Source organism: Ahaetulla prasina, chromosome 7 (genome assembly GCF_028640845.1).
Source record: "Ahaetulla prasina isolate Xishuangbanna chromosome 7, ASM2864084v1, whole genome shotgun sequence".
Taxonomy (NCBI): domain Eukaryota; kingdom Metazoa; phylum Chordata; class Lepidosauria; order Squamata; family Colubridae; genus Ahaetulla; species Ahaetulla prasina.
The window spans coordinates 100,227,302-100,246,211 of NC_080545.1; the positions used below are offsets into that span (position 1 = coordinate 100,227,302).

The 18,910-nt window shown below is 45.6% G+C and overlaps 1 protein-coding gene across 2 annotated transcripts in view; it reads left to right on the forward strand.

Annotated features, from left to right (window-relative positions):
* The window catches only part of LOC131202073 (uncharacterized), a 60,974-nt gene that overhangs the window by 2,759 nt on the left and 39,305 nt on the right, over positions 1 to 18,910 (forward strand). For both annotated transcript variants that reach the window (XM_058190628.1, XM_058190629.1), the window contains exon 2: positions 13,247 to 13,396. In XM_058190628.1, the coding sequence (XP_058046611.1) occupies positions 13,247 to 13,396 (150 nt within the window). The remainder of the gene's footprint in view (positions 1 to 13,246; positions 13,397 to 18,910) is intronic.

Here is an 18,910-nt window from a genome sequence, read left to right on the forward strand (position 1 = left end):
GTCCACAAGTCTTAAAGGTTTTTATTTATTTATTTATTTTTGTCACAACAGTATACACAAACAAATGTCATAGATAAAACAGCATATCTTGAAGAATATATATATATATATAATTAAAATTATGCATCAACTATATTAATTGGATATAATGAAGGGAACAGGAATGGTAGGCACATTTGTGCTCTTATGCACGCCCCTTATGGTCCTCTTAGGAGTGGGGTGAGGTCAATAGTAGACAGTTTTTGGTTGAAGATTTTGGGATTTTGAGTAGAGACTATGGAGTCAGGTAATGAGTTCCAAGCATTAACAACTCTGTTAGAGAAGTCATATTTTCTGCAATCAAGTTTGAAGCGGTTGACATTTAGCTTGAATCTATTTTTTGCTCTTGTAATATTGCGAATTTATTGTAAAGTTGCCACAGTTGGAGACCCTTGTCCTAAACTGTTGACCTAAACTAAGAATATATATTTTAAAAAAACTAATCTAAAATGTAAAGATCATTTATCGACGGAGTTAAAATTCAATATCCGTATTTTGAAGGCAAATAGGAAAATCCCATCCTGTGATGTCTCTGTATTTGATAGTTTAACCAGGGGTTAAAATTAAGCCAGTGAATAAATTAGCCTAGAGAAAGAAGTAGAAGAACAGAATTTGGAGGAAGTAGAACTGAAAAAAACATCAGTTTTAAGATGGGGAGAAAGGGAGGAAGTTAGAATAACAAATGATGTTGATTTCTAAGAATGTTTTTAATGTGCTTTTTCGCACATTATGAAGGCTTCTGTTAGGATTTCTCAGCCTGTTAGTTTCATTTGGACTAAATTTGACTTCTTCTGTCTTTATTGAATATCTTTATCGTTAAGTCAAGAACTTTATCAAATATTAAATAAATGTTTTTATTCAATAGACCGGGTGAAGTGCAATAATAAAGTTGGGATAAAGCATAGGCAGTCCTCGACTTATGACCACAATTAAGCCCAAAATTTCCGTTGCTGAGACATTTGCTAAGTGAGTTTTGCCCCGTTTTACGACCTTTCTGGCCACAATTGCTAAGTGAATCACTTCAGTTTTAATCTGACGAGGGGCCAGACAGGGAGAGCCGAAGAGCCGAACGAGGCCCAGGGAGCATAAAATGCCCAGGTCTGACATAAAATGCTAGGCTAGAAGAGACTTCAGAGGTCCTCTATTCCACCCCTTCTCTAAGGCAGGAGACCTTATACCATCTCAGAATTCTCCTTCTCCTCTTCATCCTCCTCCATCCCGATCTCTCCCTCCTTCTTCCTCCCCTTCCCTCTTTCCTTCTCTTCCTTCTTCTCTTCCTCCTCTATTCCACAAACCCCACTCCCTTCCATCACTGATGATGTGACCTTATTGGGTCATGAAATGTCTCCGAAGAAAAAACTAAGTTCAGGGAGCACCAAGAACTCCATAGTCGTCCTCCTCCTCCTCTTTTTCTTCTTCCTCCTCCTCCTCCTCCCTGCATACCCCACTCCCTTCTACCACTGATGAGGTTACCTAGTTGGGTCATTAAATGTCTCTTAAGAAAACTATCAAGCTCATGGAGTACCAAGGACTCTATAGTCCTCCCTTTCCTCCTCCTCCTCTTCTTTTCTTCTTATTCTTCCTCCTCCTCCTCCTCCTGCTCTCCTCATACCCCACTCCCTTCTACCACTGATGATGTTACCTAGTTGGATCATGAAATGTCTCTTAAGAAAACTACCAAGCTCAAGGAGTACCAAGGACTCTATAGTCCTCCTCCACCACCTCCTCCTCCTCCTCCTCCTCCTCCTCCTCCTCCTCCTCCTCCTCCTCCTCCTTCTCTTCTTTTTCTTCTTCTTCTGCCTCCTCTTTCTCTCCTCATACCCCATTCCCTTCTACCACTGATGAGGTTACCTAGTTGGGTCATTAAATGTCTGCAAGAAAACCACCAAGCCCAGAGAGCATCAAGGTCCCCACATTCCTTCTCTTCCTCCTCCTCCTCCTCCTCCTCCTCCTCCTCTTTTTCTTCTTCTTCTTCCTCCTCCTCTTTCTCTCCTCATACCCCATTCCCTTCTACCACTGATGACGATACCTAGTTGGGTCATGAAACATCTGCAAGAAAACCACCAAGCTCAGAGAGCATAGTCCTCCTCCTCCTCCTTCTCTTTCTCCTCCTCCTTCTCCTTCTCCTTCTCCTTCTCCTCCTCCTCCTCTTCTTCTTTTTCTTCTTCTTCTTCCTCCTCTTTCTCTCCTCATACCCCATTCCCTTCTACCACTGATGAGGTTACCTAGTTGGGTCATTAAATTTCTGCAAGAAAACCACCAAGCTCAGAGAGCATCAAGGTCCCCACATTCCTCCTCCTCCTCCTCCTCCTCCTCTTCCTCCTCCTCCTTCTCCTCCTCCTGCTCCTCCTCTTTTTCTTCTTCTTCTCCATCCTCTTTCTCTCCTCATACCCCATTCCCTTCTACCACTGATGAGGTTACCTAGTTGGGTCATGAAACATCTGCAAGAAAACCACCAAGCTCAGAGAGCATAGTCCTCCTCCTCCTCCTTCTCTTTCTCCTTCTCCTTCTCCTTCTCCCCCTCCTCCTCCTCCTCCTCCTTCTCTTTCACCTTCTCCTTCTCCTTCTCCTCTCCTCCTACCCCACTCCCTTCTACCGCTGATGACCGCTAGTTAGGTCATGAAACGTCTGCAAGAAAACCACCCAGCTCAGAGAGCATAGTCCTCCTCCTCCTCCTTCTCTTTCTCCTTCTCCTTCTCCTTCTCCTCCTCCTCCTCCTCCTCCTTCTCCTTCTCTTTCACCTTCTCCTTCTCCTTCTCCTCTCCTCCTACCCCACTCCCTTCTACCGCTGATGACCGCTAGTTAGGTCATGAAACGTCTGCAAGAAAACCACCCAGCTCAGAGAGCACCCAGGATCCCTCGTTTCCACCTTGATCTACAAATATTCTCCTGTTATCGGTGCATAGAGGTGTTTTGCCACCGTTCGGTTGCAGATCATGGAAAAAGATTCTTACCTGCTCCTTACTCCCAAGTTGCGAGTGACCTCATCAAGGGAGAGGCCAGGCTTGGAGTTTTCCACCCCAGACATGAAGTTTGGGACCTTTCCAGATAAAGGTGGTCGTAATCTCGATAAGGTTCCTTCTTCAACAATCCAAGCTAAGCCCCCAGCTGGTCCCTTCCCCACCTCCATCCAAGTGACTAAGCCACGTTGCAGGCTTCTACAAAGGAAATCATTGAAGCTGCTTCAGATTTTATGTGTGTTGTCTTGTTTTCACACCTTATCTACAAAAACCAGCCTCACCTAAAAGTCCGTGGAGATTCGCAGTCATCCAGGCCAGGGTGTCTCTCTGCGAACCGCCCTCCCTCTTAGCAGGATGCTATTGCCTAGTTGGGTTATGAAACGTCTACAGAAAAACCACCAAGCTCAGAGAACATCACGGACCTCCATAATTACATCCATGCGATCCCTCTTGTTGTTGGTAGCCTGTCTAAATCCACCAGCGGTGAAATCCTTTGAAGCAGGGGTCTCCAACCTTGGTCACTTTAAGACTTGTGGACTTCAACTCCCAGAATTCCTCAGCCAGCTGAGTTGAAGTCCACAAGTCTTAAAGTGACCAAGGTTGGAGACCCCTGCTCTGAAGTCCGCTACCGGTTCTATGAGTCTGCTACCGAGCGCATGTCTGAGGCATGCCCGCGCAGCGCTAAAAAGAACATTTTTGAAGCCTTCCAAGCCTGCAAAGGTAAGTAGAACAGCGAGGGGGGCAGGAACCCACTGTGCCGCGCGATTTAGATTAGTTAGAAAGCAGGAAATCCGACCATTCTAGCGAATATAAATCGCACGTCGCAGCTGATCGTCGCCCAGCTGATCGTCGGAAATACCAGTTCGTCCGAACCGGTAGAATTTCTTACTACCGGTTCGTGAGAACCGGTCCGAACCAATAGCCTTTCACCCCTGAAAACCACCGAATGCACTTAATACCACACATTAAATTGGAGTTCTTCTAACTAGTCACTATGACCGTGACTAGTCCTCAGTGTTTTCACTGATTTTTTTTTCTTTCTTTCCCGCAATACCATACTAAGTTATATTTTCCCTGGCCATTTTCTCTTCTCCTTCTTTAGGTCTCCTGAAAATATCTATTTTAGGAAAGATTTAATTTTGTTCAGGATCCTGGGCCCATCAATCATTCGGCTGACAGGCTTCATTCCTCTCGCCTCCCATACAAGAAAATGTAACTATTTGGCACTTAGTTGTGGCAGACAGCGCAATAGGGGCACAACAACACAACTTAGCAATCAGCTGCTAAACAGCCGGGTCTCTCTCTCGTTACCTTTCAAATGGTATTTTTGCAAGATTTTAAAAAATGCAGTTCAAAATAAAAGACTTAATCAAGATTTTATTTAAATTTAAATCTATGCAGGGAGTCCCTGTTTAGTGACCACAATTGGAACTGGTACCTTGGTCATTAAGCGATTGCTAAATGAAACCATGACCGTGCTTAGGATCTGACTTCGGTTTTTCTTTGCTTTACAGGTGGTCCTCGACTTACGACCATAATTGAGTCCGAAATTTCTGTTGTTAAGTGAGACATCCGTTTAGTGAGTTTTGTCCCATTTTACGACCTTTCTTGCCTCTGTTGTTAAGCGAATCGCTGCACTTGGTAAGTTAGGACCCAGTTGTTAAGTGGCTTTCCCATTGACTTTGCTTGTCAGAAGGTCACAAAAGGGAATCAAGTGACCGTCATAAGTATGAGACAGTTGCCAAGTGCCTGAATTTTGAACAGGTGGCGGCTGCGAAGGTCATAACTGTGAAAAACGGTCGTAAATCACTTCTTTCAGTACCATTGTAACTTTGAACGGTCACTAAGCGAATTGTTTCAAGTTGAGGACCACCTGTACAGACTTACAAAGGTTGCAAATGCGAGGAATGGTCACAAAATTCTATTCTATTCTATCCTACCCTACCCTACCCTACCCTACCTCCTGTCCTATTCCCTTCCCTTCCCTTCCCTTCCCTTCCCTTCCCTACTCTATTCTATTCTATTCTATTCTATTCTATTCCATTCCATTCCATATTCTATTCTATTCTTTTTTTTTTGAATTTTTTTTTATTTTTTAAAGACATACAAACCTAAAAACATCTTTCATTCAAATTTCAATACAATCTGTCGGTGCATGGATTACATTTTTTGTGCAAAAACAATTATCTATCATTAGCTTATTTAACCATCCATTTTATCATCTAACTATAATCAAATAATTTAATCAATTAATTTCTGGAACAATATTTCTTATCATCCTATTTTATCCGTCATTTCAGAAGGATTATATCATTCATTCGTATCAATTTATTATCATCAATAATTTTTAACTTATTAAAAACTAAAGTCTTCTTTGTCATAATTTCTTTTCCAACCATTGGTAACATAAATCCCCTACTTTATAAAATTGCTTATCTTCCTGTTCCCTAATTTCAAAAGTCAATTTACTCATTTCTGCAGTCCATTATTTTCCCAATAATGTCATCTTCTATTCTATTCTATTCTATTCTATCCTATCCTATCCTATCCTATCTCCTATTCCCTTCTCTTCTCTTCCCTTCCCTATTCTATTCTATTCCATTCCATTCCATGTTCTGTTCTGTTCTGTTGTATTCCATTCCATTCCATTCCATTCCATTCCATTTTTTCTATTCCATTCCATTCCATGTTCTGTTCTGTTCTGTTCTGTTGTATTCCATTCCATTCCATTCCATTCCATTCCATTTTTTCTATTCCATTCCATTCCATTCCATGTTCTGTTCTGTTCTGTTGTATTCCATTCCATTCCATTCCATTCCATATTTTCTATTCCATTCCATTCCATTCCATTCTCTATTCTGGCCACTATTCTGGTCGTAAGTTGAGGATTACCTGTATTTTGAAGCGCTGCACCTCCTTGCTTATCTCTTAGGTAAACACTGATGCCGATAACAACCTGTGACCAAATCCGGCTGGATTTCTCTGTGTTTTAGTTTTTCCAAAACTGTTAGTGGCCGTGTTCGTTTTTCTCTTCGCAAAGGACAGGAGATTATTAAAAAAATTTTTGCTGGAAAATAACAGAGGAGAGGTGCAGCCCTGGAATCGAATTCCAGCAATTCTCAAGGCAGATGCTCCTGGGCAGGTTCACCCACAGAACATAAACTGAAATACACGATATAGAATGTTTGTTTCTTTATGGGGTAAATCCTTGAGTTACAACAGTTCATTTAGGGACGGTTCAAAGTTACAACGTTCAAAGTGAAAAAAGTGACCATTTTTCACACTTAAAGACCTTTGTATCCGCCCCATGGTCGTTCGGACGCTTGGCGACTGGTTCATATTTCTGACGGTTGCAGTGCCCCAGGGTCACGTGATCCCCTTTTGCGACCTTCAGACAAGTGATTCACTTAACAACGGGATTGCTATTTTATCAAGTGCTTCACCTAACAACGGTGGTAAGCAAGGTCGTAAAAGTAGACAAAACCCACTTAACAAACGTAAGCAACAGAAATCTTGGGCTCAGCTGTGGTCCTAAGTCGAGGACTATCTGGGTCGAATATTTATTTATTTATCTATTTTCAGGTAGTCCTCGAGCGCCAAAATTTCTGCTGCCAAACGAGACGTTTGTTACCTGAGTTTTGCCCCCTTATACGACCTTTCTTGCCACAGTTGTTAAGTGAATCGCTCCGGTTGTTAAGTCAGTCACCTGGTTGTTAAGTGAATCTGGCTTCTCTGTTGCTTGTCAGAAGGTCGCAAAAGGGAATCGCAACACCCCCGGGAAGCTACAATCGTCATAAATATGAGTCAGGTGCCAAATCTCTGAATTTTGATCACATGACCACGGTCATAACTTTGAAAACCGGTCATAAGTCACTTGTTTCAGTGCCGTTGTAACTTTGAACAGTCATAAGTCGATGACTTCCTGTATAAAGATTTATTGTAAGCTTAAGCTCCCTACAAGAATCTGGCCAACTCACGGTCAAGGGAAATGAGCGGGAGATAAGAAGGCATTGAGGGTGGGCTAGATTTAACAAATTCACAGAGTTGGAAGGGACCTTATAGGTCATCTAGTCCAACCCCCCGCTCAAGCAGGGGTCCCTACACCGTTTCTGACAGAGGGCAGTCCAGTCTCTTCTTGAATGAATGAATGAATGAATATTTTAATTTGTATACCGCCCTTCTCCCGAAGGACTCAGGGTGGTGAACAGGCAGATAAAATACAGATACACACAATAGTTAAAACATCCCTTAAAAAACTAATTTAAATTTGCCCAAATGTTAAAATAACATACACCCCCATAAAATTACAAAACTTTAAAAACCCATCAAATTCAATTAAAATTTAAAGGTAAAAATCAAGCTAGTCCAGCCATACGAAATAAATAAGTTCTTGAAAGCCTCCAACGACAAAGCTCCCACAACTTCTGAAAGGTCACTAAGTTAACGGTTGTAAGTCGAGGACTGCCTGCCCTGTTGCAAAACGGGTGACTGGGGGTGGGAGAGGGGCTCATCGGGAAAGACCCGTTTTTTTCCATCCTCGCCCCCCGCTTCCGATCCAGCCAGTTACTGCTGACTTTCCTCTCGACAGGTGGACAGACTTTAAAACCTAATTCTGGATTTCCGGTGTGTTTTGTTTTATTTTAAATTCTAAATGGTGCCGGGTGGATGAACGCAAAGCAGTCTTTGCAAACTGCTTCCTGTTCTTCTTCTTCTTTTTTTTTTTTTAAGAAATATCATCAGAAGAAAACTGAATTCACAGTTTAATCTTTTTTATTGAGTTCTTAAAGATCCATCTCATCGGGGCACTCCTTCTTTTTTTTTTTTGTTGGAACTATTATCATCTGGCAGACGGAACAGGACAATTAAAAACAAGGACAAATAGGCTGAAAAACAGCTTCTATCCCAGGGCAGTAACTATATTGAATTGTACTGCATAGTGCAATATTAATGCAACATCAGGGGTTTTCAATTCAATTGTAGAGAATGTAAAGGATGGGTGTTTGTGGGTTTTTTTATGTATAATGTACACTGAAGACGGGATTTAATTTCGTTGTATGAGGTGCAAGGAGAATACATCAAACTAAATAAAATATTATAAGATACAAAATACCAAAGTAAATAGAAAAGCTTGCCAAGAAGCACAAAGACCTTCAGCTCCTCTGCCCACTGCCAGCAGTTCGATCCTGACCAGCTCAAGGTTGACTCAGCTTTCCATCCTTCCGAGGTTGGTGAGAGGAGGACCCAGCTGTTTGGGGGCAAGAGGCTGACTCTGTAAATCTCTTAGGGCTGTAAAGCACTCCATCCACCCATCCATCAATTCATCCAGCCATCTATCCATCCAGCCATCCATATGCAGTCATCCATCCAATCATCTTATCAATCTATCCATTATATACCTATCATCCATCCATCCATCCATCCATCCATCCATCCATGCTTCCTCTGTCTTATCTCTGGCTAGATTATCTGTCTGTCTGTCTGTCTGTCTGTCTGTCTATCTATCTATCTATCTATCTATCTATATCTATTCCACCCACCCACCCACCCATCCATGCTTCCTGTCTGTCATCCATCCATCCATCATCCATCCATCTATCTATCTGTCTGTCATCTATCATCCATCCATCCATCTATCATCCATCCATCCATCCATCCATCCATCCATCCATCCATCCATCCATGTTTCCTGGCTGTCTGTCATCCGTCCATCCATCCATCCATCCATCCATCTATCTATCTACCCAACCCATCCACCCACCATCCATCCATCCATCCATCCATGCTTCCTGGCTGTCTGTCTGTCATCCGTCCATCCATCCATCCATCAATTCATCCATCTATCCATCCAGACATCCATTTGCAGTAATCCATCCAATCATCTTATTAATCTATCCATTATATTTACCTATCATCCATCCATCCATCCATCCATGCTTCCTCTTTGTCTATTATCTATCTATCTATCTATCTATCTATCTATCTATCTATCTATCTATCTATCTATCTATCTATCTATCTATCTATCTATCTATCTATCTATCTATCTATCTATCTTCTCTATCTATATCTATTCCACCCATTTACCCACCCACCCAACAATCCATCCATGCTTCCTGTCTGTTTGTCATCCGTCCGTCCATCCATCTATCCATCCATCCATCCATCCATCCATCCATCCATCCATCCATCCATCCATCCATCCATCCATCTATCTATCTATCTATCTATCTATCTATCTATCCATCCCACCCACCCATCCATCCATTCATCCATGCTTCCTGTCTGTCTGTCTGTCATCTATCTATCTATCTATCTATCTATCTATCTATCTATCTATCTATCTATCTATCTATCTATCTATCTATCTATCTATCTATCTATCTATCTATCTATCTATCCCACCCGTCTAGGCTTCCTGTCTGTGTTTCATCCATCTATCTATCTCATCCATCCATCCACCCAAAAACTATCGAAATCCTTTTATATTTTTCTGCCATGGTGGACACCTTTTTCCTTTATGGACCTCCTCACCGAAGGGTTGAGTAAAAACCATTTAAACCTTTGATAAGCTGAAGATTAGCTGTGCTCCAGGGAAGGCAGCCAATCCTCGAGGCATCCGTGCCGGGTGTCCGCAAATATTCGGAGGAGCTGCGGTTGTGCAATTGATTTACCTTGGCGTGCATCACATGAGCCTCAGAGAAGCAGGGCGTCTTCTCCTCGGCGTCATGTGGTGGGTTTTCTCGTGTTCTTTTCCTGGATTGTGACTTTGCTGGTCTGGTAAAGAATCTTACGGCCGCAAAATCAGGCCATAAGTCTCTTTTCGGTGGGAATTTCACGGGAATTTCAAACCATCGCTAACTAACCCTTTCAGAAGCTGTAATTGCTCCCTCACTGGAGGTTTTTATTTATTTAGTTATTTATCGAGTATATATTAGATAATATAAGTATAAGCATGAATTGAATACATGAAATGAATACAATTAAAGGGAACATTAGGACAGGGACGGTAGGCACGCTGGTGCTCTTATGCACGCCCCTTACAGACCTCTTAGGAATGGGGTGAGGTCAACAGTAGACAGTCTAAGATAGGGGTCTCCAATCTTGGCAAGTTTAAGCCTGGCGGACTTCAATTCCCAGAACCCCCCAGCCAGCAAAGCTGGCTGGGGAATTCTGGGAGTTGAAGTCCGCCAGGCTTAAACTTGCCAAGGTTGGAGATCCCTGGTTAAGGTTAAAATTTTGGGGGTTTGGGGAAGAAACTACAGAGTCAGGTAGTGCATTCCAGGCATTGACCACTCTGTTGCTAAAGTCGTATTTTCTGCAATCGAGTTTGGAGCGGTTTACCTTGAGTTTATATCTCTTGTTATCGTTGTGGTTGAAGCTAAAGTATTCATTGACAGGTAGGACATGGTAGCAGATGATTTTATGAGCTGTGCTTAGGTTACAGCAGGCAGCGTAGTTCTAAATTTTCTAAGCCCAGAATTTCAAATCTGGTGGCCTAAGGTATTTTAAGAAGAGACTGGACAGCCATTTGTCTGAACTGGTACAGAGTCTTCTGCTGGAGCAGGGGGTTGGACTAGAAGACCTCCAAGGTCCCTTCCAGCTCTACTCTGAGGTCCAGTGGTCGCAAGTCAAAAACTGCCTATAATAGCATCCAGGCTCAGCTGAATTGGAGCAACCTCAATTTGCGTTACTTCAAGCCAAATCTTGGAAAAATAGGCTGGTCTCTTTCAGTGCCATCTTGGAAACGTGTGGAGCCTGCAAGGAGCTTCTCTGAGTTTTCTTGCAGATGTTTCGTGACCCAACTAGATAGTATCATCAGTCTAGAAGGGAGTGGGTTTTGTGAAGAGGGAGGAGGAGGAAGAGGAAGACGATGACGACTGTGGGGTCCTCTGTGCTCTCTGAGCTTGGTGGTTTCCTTGTAGACGTTTCATGACCCAACTAGGGAACATCATCAGTGCTAGAAGGGAGGAGGATTTGGAAGGGAGGAGGAGGAGGGAAGGAAGGAAGGAAGGAAGGAAGGAAGGAAGGAAGGAAGGAAGGAAGGAAGGAAGGAAGGAAGGGTTTGTGAAATAGAGGAGGAGGAGGGAGAGGAGGAGGAGGAAATAGACTGTGGAGGGTCCTTGGGGCCCTCTGAGCTTGATGGTTTTCCTGCAGACGTTTGATTACCCAGCTAGGAAACATCATCAGAGCTACAAGGAGAGGAAGCTACAAGGAGGGTCTTTGGTGCTCTCTGAGCTTGGTGGTTTTCTTGCAGACGTTTCATGACCCAACTAGGGAACATCATCAGTGCTAGAAGGGAGGAGGATTTGGAAGGGAGGAGGAGGAGGGAAGGAAGGAAGGAAGGAAGGAAGGAAGGAAGGAAGGAAGGAAGGAAGGAAGGAAGGAAGAAAAGAAGGAAGGGTTTGTGAAATAGAGGAGGAGGAGGGAGAGGAGGAGGAGGAAATAGACTGTGGAGGGTCCTTGGGGCCCTCTGAGCTGGGTGGTTTTCTTGCAAACGTTTCATGACCCAACTAGGGAACATCATCAGTGCTAGAAGGGAGGAGGATTTGGAAGGGAGGAGGAGGAGAGAAGGAAGGAAGGAAGGAAGGAAGGAAGGAAGGAAGGAAGGAAGGAAGGAAGGAAGGAAGGAAGGAAGGAAGGAAGGGTTTGTGAAATAGAGGAGGAGGAGCGGGAGGAGGAGGAAATAGACTGTGGGGTCCTTGGGGCCCTCTGAGCTGGGTGGTTTTCTTGCAAACGTTTCATGACCCAACTAGGGAACTTCATCAGTGCTAGAAGGGAGTGGGGTTTGTGGGGAGGAGGAGGAGGAGGAGGAGGAGGAAGGAAGGAAGGAAGGAAGGAAGGAAGGAAGGAAGGAAGGAAGGAAGGAAGGTTTGTGAAATAGAGGAGGAGGAGGAGGAGGAGGAGGAAATAGACTGTGGAGGGTCCTTGGGGCCTCTGAGCTGGGTGGTTTTCTTGCAAACGTTTCATGACCCAACTAGGAACATCATCAGTGCTAGAAGGAGGAGGATTTGGAAGGAGGAGGAGGAAGGAAGGAAGGAAGGAAGGAAGGAAGGAAGGAAGGAAGGAAGGAAGGAAGGAAGGAAGGAAGGAAGGGTTTTCTGAAATAGAGGAGGAGGGAGAGGAGGAGGAGGAAATAGACTGTGGAGGGTCCTTGGGGCCCTCTGAGCTGGGTGGTTTTCTTGCAGACGTTTGATTACCCAGCTAGGAAACATCATCAGAGCTACAAGGAGAGGAAGCTACAAGGAGGGTCTTTGGTGCTCTCTGAGCTTGGTGGTTTTCTTGCAGACGTTTCATGACCCAACTAGGGAACATCATCAGTGCTAGAAGGGAGGAGGATTTGGAAGGGAGGAGGAGGAGGGGGGAAGGGAGGAGGGAAGGAAGGAAGGAAGGAAGGAAGGAAGGAAGGAAGGAAGGAAGAAAAGAAGGAAGGGTTTGTGAAATAGAGGAGGAGGAGGGAGAGGAGGAGGAGGAAATAGACTGTGGAGGGTCCTTGGGGCCCTCTGAGCTGGGTGGTTTTCTTGCAAACGTTTCATGACCCAACTAGGGAACATCATCAGTGCTAGAAGGGAGGAGGATTTGGCAGGGAGGAGGAGGAGGGAAGGAAGGAAGGAAGGAAGGAAGGAAGGAAGGAAGGAAGGAAGGAAGGAAGGAAGGAAGGAAGGAAGGGTTTGTGAAATAGAGGAGGAGGAGGGAGAAGAGGAGGAGGAAATAGACTGTGGAGGGTCCTTGGGGCCCTCTGAGCTGGGTGGTTTTCTTGCAAACGTTTCATGACCCAACTAGGGAACATCATCAGTGCTAGAAGGGAGGAGGATTTGGCAGGGAGGAGGAGGAGGGAAGGAAGGAAGGAAGGAAGGAAGGAAGGAAGGAAGGAAGGAAGGAAGGAAGGAAGGAAGGGTTTGTGAAATAGAGGAGGAGGAGGGAGAGGAGGAGGAGGAAATAGACTGTGGAGGGTCCTTGGGGCCCTCTGAGCTGGGTGGTTTTCTTGCAAACGTTTCATGACCCAACTAGGGAACATCATCAGTCTTCAAAGGAGTGTGGAGGAGGAGGAGGAGGAGGGGGGCTGAGAGAAGGAATGAAGAGCAGCAAGAAGGAAGGTCAGAGGCGAAAGCCATCAAAGACTCATTATTGTCTACATCGCAGGAGTGTGTGAGATTCCAAAGGTCCCTTCGCTTGCCGGTTGCCGAAAGACCTTATTATGGGTCACCATTTGGGACCCACGATCCCCCCCCTGACTCCTTCCTTTTCAGAGTTCCCCAAAGAACCGGGACACAGGACTGACCCTCACCGGAGAGGCTCCCTCTGCGACCGACACTGTGAGGCCATCAACAACCTCCATGGGGACCTGACGGACATGCATTCGGAATCCCACCAGCTTCGGTCCCTCCGCATCCCGTCAGGTAAACGGGGGGGGGGGGTCTCAGCCGCGAGATACGATCCCTTCTGGGGTGGGGTGGAGGGTGAGCATCGCAAGAGCAGAAGACCGAAGTCCCCTCTATTTAGTCAATACAGGGAGTCCTCGATTTACGACCGCAATAGATTTCCGTCGCTAAGCGAGACAGGCTCGGAGTGAGTCCCGTCTCGTTTTGCGGCCTTTCTTGCCCCCTGTCGTTAAGCGAGTCAGTGTGCCGCTCTTGAGGCGGTTAACGCGGTTGTGAAGCCAGTCGGTTGCTAGAAGCAGGGGGTTGGACTAGAAGACCTCCGAGGTCCCTTTCCAACTCTGTTATAAAATTAAATATATAGGGGATCACGTGACCCCGGGACACCGCAGCCGTCATAAAGACGAGTCCGTTTTTATGATCGCGTGACCGTGGGGATGTGGCAGCGGTCGTAAGTGTGAAAAACGGTCCTAAAATCACTGTTGTCCGAGCCGTTGTCACTTCGGACGGTTGTCGCTAAAACGAACGGTTGTTAAATCCAGGACTAGCTGTATCTCCAAATGAATGGGACCCATGGAGAGCAATAATTGAAATTCTTACTTCATTCTTGCTTAATTCTTAATTCAGCTTAATTCTTACTTCTGAAATTCTTACTTTTTATATTTATAGTCTCTATTACTCATTCTTAAATAATTGAAAAGCATACTTGACATTCTTATTCCTATTTATATTCTCTATTATTTATTCTTAAATAATTGAAAAGCATAACTGACATTCTTATTCCTATTTATATTCTCTATTATTTATTCTTAAATAATTGAAAAGCATAACTGACATTCTTATTCCTATTTATATTCTCTACTATTTATTCTTAAATAATTGAAAATTTAAATAATTTAAATTTGGACGGATAGCCGGAATATGCTGTCAGGTGTTAGAAGCGTGAAAACAAAGGGACTTTATATTACAACCCAGCCTTGAAAATCAAATTATCCCCAGCGATTAAATGCATCTGGGGAAGAATGGAAGCATTGAGGGGCTGATACCCCCCCCCACCACACACACCCCCAAATGTAAGGCCAGTTTAGGGAAGAGAGAGGGGGCGGTTCAAGTCCAGGCCACGGGGCCCGAGAAGACCACCTCACTCCCAAGGAGGGGTTTGAAATGGGGGTTATGTTGCAGGCAGTCCTCGCTTAGTGACCGTTTGAAGTTACAACAACAGTGAAAAAGCGACTGTTTCACAGTTACGACCGTTGCAGTCTCCCTGTGATCACGTGATCCAGCTTGGCAACTGACTCATCTTTATGACGATGACGGTCGCAGAGTCCCTGGGGGTCACGCGATCCCCTTTTTGCGACCTTCAGTGGGGAAAACCAGATTCGCTTAACAGCCGTGTGATTCGCTTAACGACGGTATTGTTTCACTCAACAGTCGCAGCCAGAAAGGTGGTAAAATGGGGCAGAACTCGCTTCACAATTGTCTCGTTTAGCGACGGGAATTTGGGACTCCGTTGTGGCCGTTAAGTCGAGGACTAGCTGTGTTTCTTGACTGTTCCTTGTCGATACCAATATCCGTCCTCAATTTAACGACCGCAGTTGAGCCCCAAATTTACGTCGCTAAGGGAAAAACTTGCAAAGTGTGTCTTGTCCCCCTTTTACGACTGTTTCTTGCCACGGTTGTTAAGGGAATCAATGCTGTCGTTAAGCGAGTCAGTGTGCCGCTCTTGAGGCGGTTAACGCGGTTGTGAAGCCAGTCGGTTGCTAGAAGCAGGGGGTTGGACTAGAAGACCTCCGAGGTCCCTTTCCAACTCTGTTATAAAATTAAATATATAGGGGATCACGTGACCCCGGGACACCGCAGCCGTCATAAAGACGAGTCCGTTTTTATGATCGCGTGACGGTGGGGATGTGGCAGCGGTCGTAAGTGTGAAAAACGGTCCTAAAATCACTGTTGTCCGAGCCGTTGTCACTTCGGACGGTTGTCGCTAAAACGAACGGTCATTAAGTCCAGGACTAGCTGTATCTCCAAATGAATGGGACCCACGGAGAGCAATAATTGAAATTCTTACTTCATTCTTGCTTAATTCTTAATTCAGCTTAATTCTTACTTCTGAAATTCTTACTTTTTATATTTATAGTCTCTATTACTCATTCTTAAATAATTGAAAAGCATACTTGACATTCTTATTCCTATTTATATTCTCTATTATTTATTCTTAAATAATTGAAAAGCATAACTGACATTCTTATTCCTATTTATATTCTCTATTATTTATTCTTAAATAATTGAAAAGCATAACTGACATTCTTATTCCTATTTATATTCTCTACTATTTATTCTTAAATAATTGAAAATTTAAATAATTTAAATTTGGACGGATAGCCGGAATATGCTGTCAGGTGTTAGAAGCGTGAAAACAAAGGGACTTTATATTGCAAACCAGCCTTGAAAATCAAATTATCCCCAGCGATTAAATGCATCTGGGGAAGAATGGAAGCATTGAGGGGCTGATACCCCCCCCTACCACCACCACCCCAAATGTAAGGCCAGTTTAGGGAAGAGAGAGGGGGCGGTTCAATTCCAGGCCACGGGGCCCGAGAAGACCACCTCACTCCCAAGGAGGGGTTTGAAATGGGGGTTATGTTGCAGGCAGTCCTCACTTAGTGACCGTTTGAAGTTACAACAACAGTGAAAAAGCGACTGTTTCACAGTTACGACCGTTGCAGTCTCCCTGTGATCACGTGATCCAGCTTGGCAACTGACTCATCTTTATGACGATGACGGTCGCAGAGTCCCTGGGGGTCACGCGATCCCCTTTTTGCGACCTTCAGTGGGGAAAACCAGATTCGCTTAACAGCCGTGTGATTCGCTTAACGACGGTATTGTTTCACTCAACAGTCGCAGCCAGAAAGGTGGTAAAATGGGGCAGAACTCGCTTCACAATTGTCTCGTTTAGCGACGGGAATTTGGGACTCCGTTGTGGCCGTGAAGTCGAGGACTAGCTGTGTTTCTTGACTGTTCCTTGTCGATACCAATATCCGTCCTCAATTTAACGACCGCAGTTGAGCCCCAAATTTACGTCGCTAAGGGAAAAACTTGCAAAGTGTGTCTTGTCCCCCTTTTACGACTGTTTCTTGCCACGGTTGTTAAGGGAATCAATGCTGTCGTTAAGCAAGCCCCATGGTGGCTAAGTGGATCTGCCCATTCTAAGTGAATCCCTTCCGTTGTTAAATCAATCACACGGTCGTTAAGTGAATCCGGCGTCCCCATTGACTTGGCTTGTCAGATGGTCGCAAAAGGGGATCACGGGGGCCCCCCCCCACCGGGACACTGCAACCCGTCATAAAGTGAGTCAGTTTTCAAGCATCCGAACGTAAATCACGTGACCCTTTGAGAACCCTCGAAACTCTGAGAAAGGGTCACACGTCACTTTTTTCAGTCCTGTTGTAGCTACGAACGGTTACAAAACTGGCTGTCGTAAGTCGAGGACTAGCTGCAATTCGGGGGTGTCAAACTAGAAGCCCGCAGACCGGCTGCGTCCCGCGCAGACCACGCCCACCCCAGCTGCGCGAAGGGGTAAAACGTCACGAAACGTCAGGTGACGGCCACGTGACGCGGCGAGTTAGATAGGTTAACATAGTCAGAAGGGACCTTATAGGTCATCTAGTCCGGGGGTCTCCAGCTGTGGTCCCTTTAAGACTTGTGGACTTCAACTCCCAGAGTCCCTCAGCCAGCAAAGCTCCCAGGAGGGAGGGGCTGCTGGCTGAGGAACTCTGGGAGTTGAAGTCCACAAGTCTTAAAGGGACCAAGGTTGGAGATCCCTGTTCTAGACTCCCAGGAGGGAGGGGCTGCTGGCTGAGGGACTCTGGGAGTTGAAGTCCACAAGTCTTAAAGGGACCAAGGTTGGAGATCCCTGTTCTAGACTCCCAGGAGGGAGGGGCTGCTGGCTGAGGGACTCTGGGAGTTGAAGTCCACAAGTCTTAAAGGGACCAAGGTTGGAGATCCCTGTTCTAGACTCCCAGGAGGGAGGGGCTGCTGGCTGAGGGACTCTGGGAGTTGAAGTCCACAAGTCTTAAAGGGACCAAGGTTGGAGATCCCTGTTCTAGACTCCCAGGAGGGAGGGGCTGGCTGAAGGACTCTGGGAGTTGAAGTCCACAAGTCTTAAAGGGACCAAGGTTGGAGATCCCTGTTCTAGACTCCCAGGAGGGAGGGGCTGCTGGCTGAGGGACTCTGGGAGTTGAAGTCCACAAGTCTTAAAGGGACCAAGGTTGGAGATCCCTGTTCTAGACTCCCAGGAGGGAGGGGCTGCTGGCTGAGGGACTCTGGGAGTTGAAGTCCACAAGTCTTAAAGGGACCAAGGTTGGAGATCCCTGCTCTAGACTCCCAGGAGGGAGGGGCTGCTGGCTGAGGGACTCTGGGAGTTGAAGTCCACAAGTCTTAAAGGGACCAAGGATGGAGACCCCTGCTCTAGACTCCCAGGAGGGAGGGGCTGCTGGCTGAGGGACTCTGGGAGTTGAAGTCCACAAGTCTTAAAGGGACCAAGGTTGGAGACCCATGATCTAGTCCAACCTCCCCGCCCAAGCAGGAGACCCTACACCATTTCTGACCAATGGCAGTCCAGTCTCTTCTTGAAAGCCTCCAGGGGTGAAACTCCCACAACTTTCCACTACTAGTTTGACACCCGCGCTGTAATTCATGGTTTGTGAGAATTTCAAATCCATCCTTGGCTGATTAAGGTTTAAGGTTAAGGTTTAAGGTTTATTAGATTTCTGTACCGCCCAGTTTCAGGGCGGTTCACAGCCAGCATAAAAAGAGAATTCACAATAGTCATAAATAAATTAAAAACAATATAAAAATCTAATTAAATTTTGGCTAACAATTAAGAATCTTTAAAATCAACTAATAAAACCCCAATTAAAAACAACACATCACACATTAGGCCAGCCCTGTGCGATGAAACAATAGGGTCTTGAGCTCGCGTCGGAAGGTCCGGAGGTCGGGGAGTGATCGTAACCCCGGAGGAAGCTCGTTCCAGAGGGTAGGAGCCCCCACAGAGAAGGCCCTCTCCCTGGGGGTCGCCAGCCGACATTGTTTGGCTGACGGCACCCTGAGGAGACCCTCCCTGTGGGAGCGCACAGGTCGATGGAAGGCTACCAGTGGCAGCAGGCGGTCCCGTAAGTACCCCCGTCCTAAGCCATGGAGTGCTTTAAAGGTGGTGACCAACCCTTGAATTGCACCCGGAAGACCACCGGCAACCAGTGCGGCATGCGCATGGGTGGCTCCCTCTATCACCCACGCAGCCACATTCTGGATCAGTTGGAGCCTCCGGGTGCTCTTCAAGGGGAGCCCCATGTAGAGAGCGTTACAGTAGTCCAGGCGAGAAGTGACGAGGGCGTGAGTGACCGTGCACAAGGCATCCCGGTCTATGAAGGGGCGCAACTGGCGCATCAGGCGTACCTGATAAAAGGCCCTCCTGGCGAAGGCCGTCATGTGGTCTGAAGATTAAACTGTAAGAGTGATCTGGTGGCCTAGAAG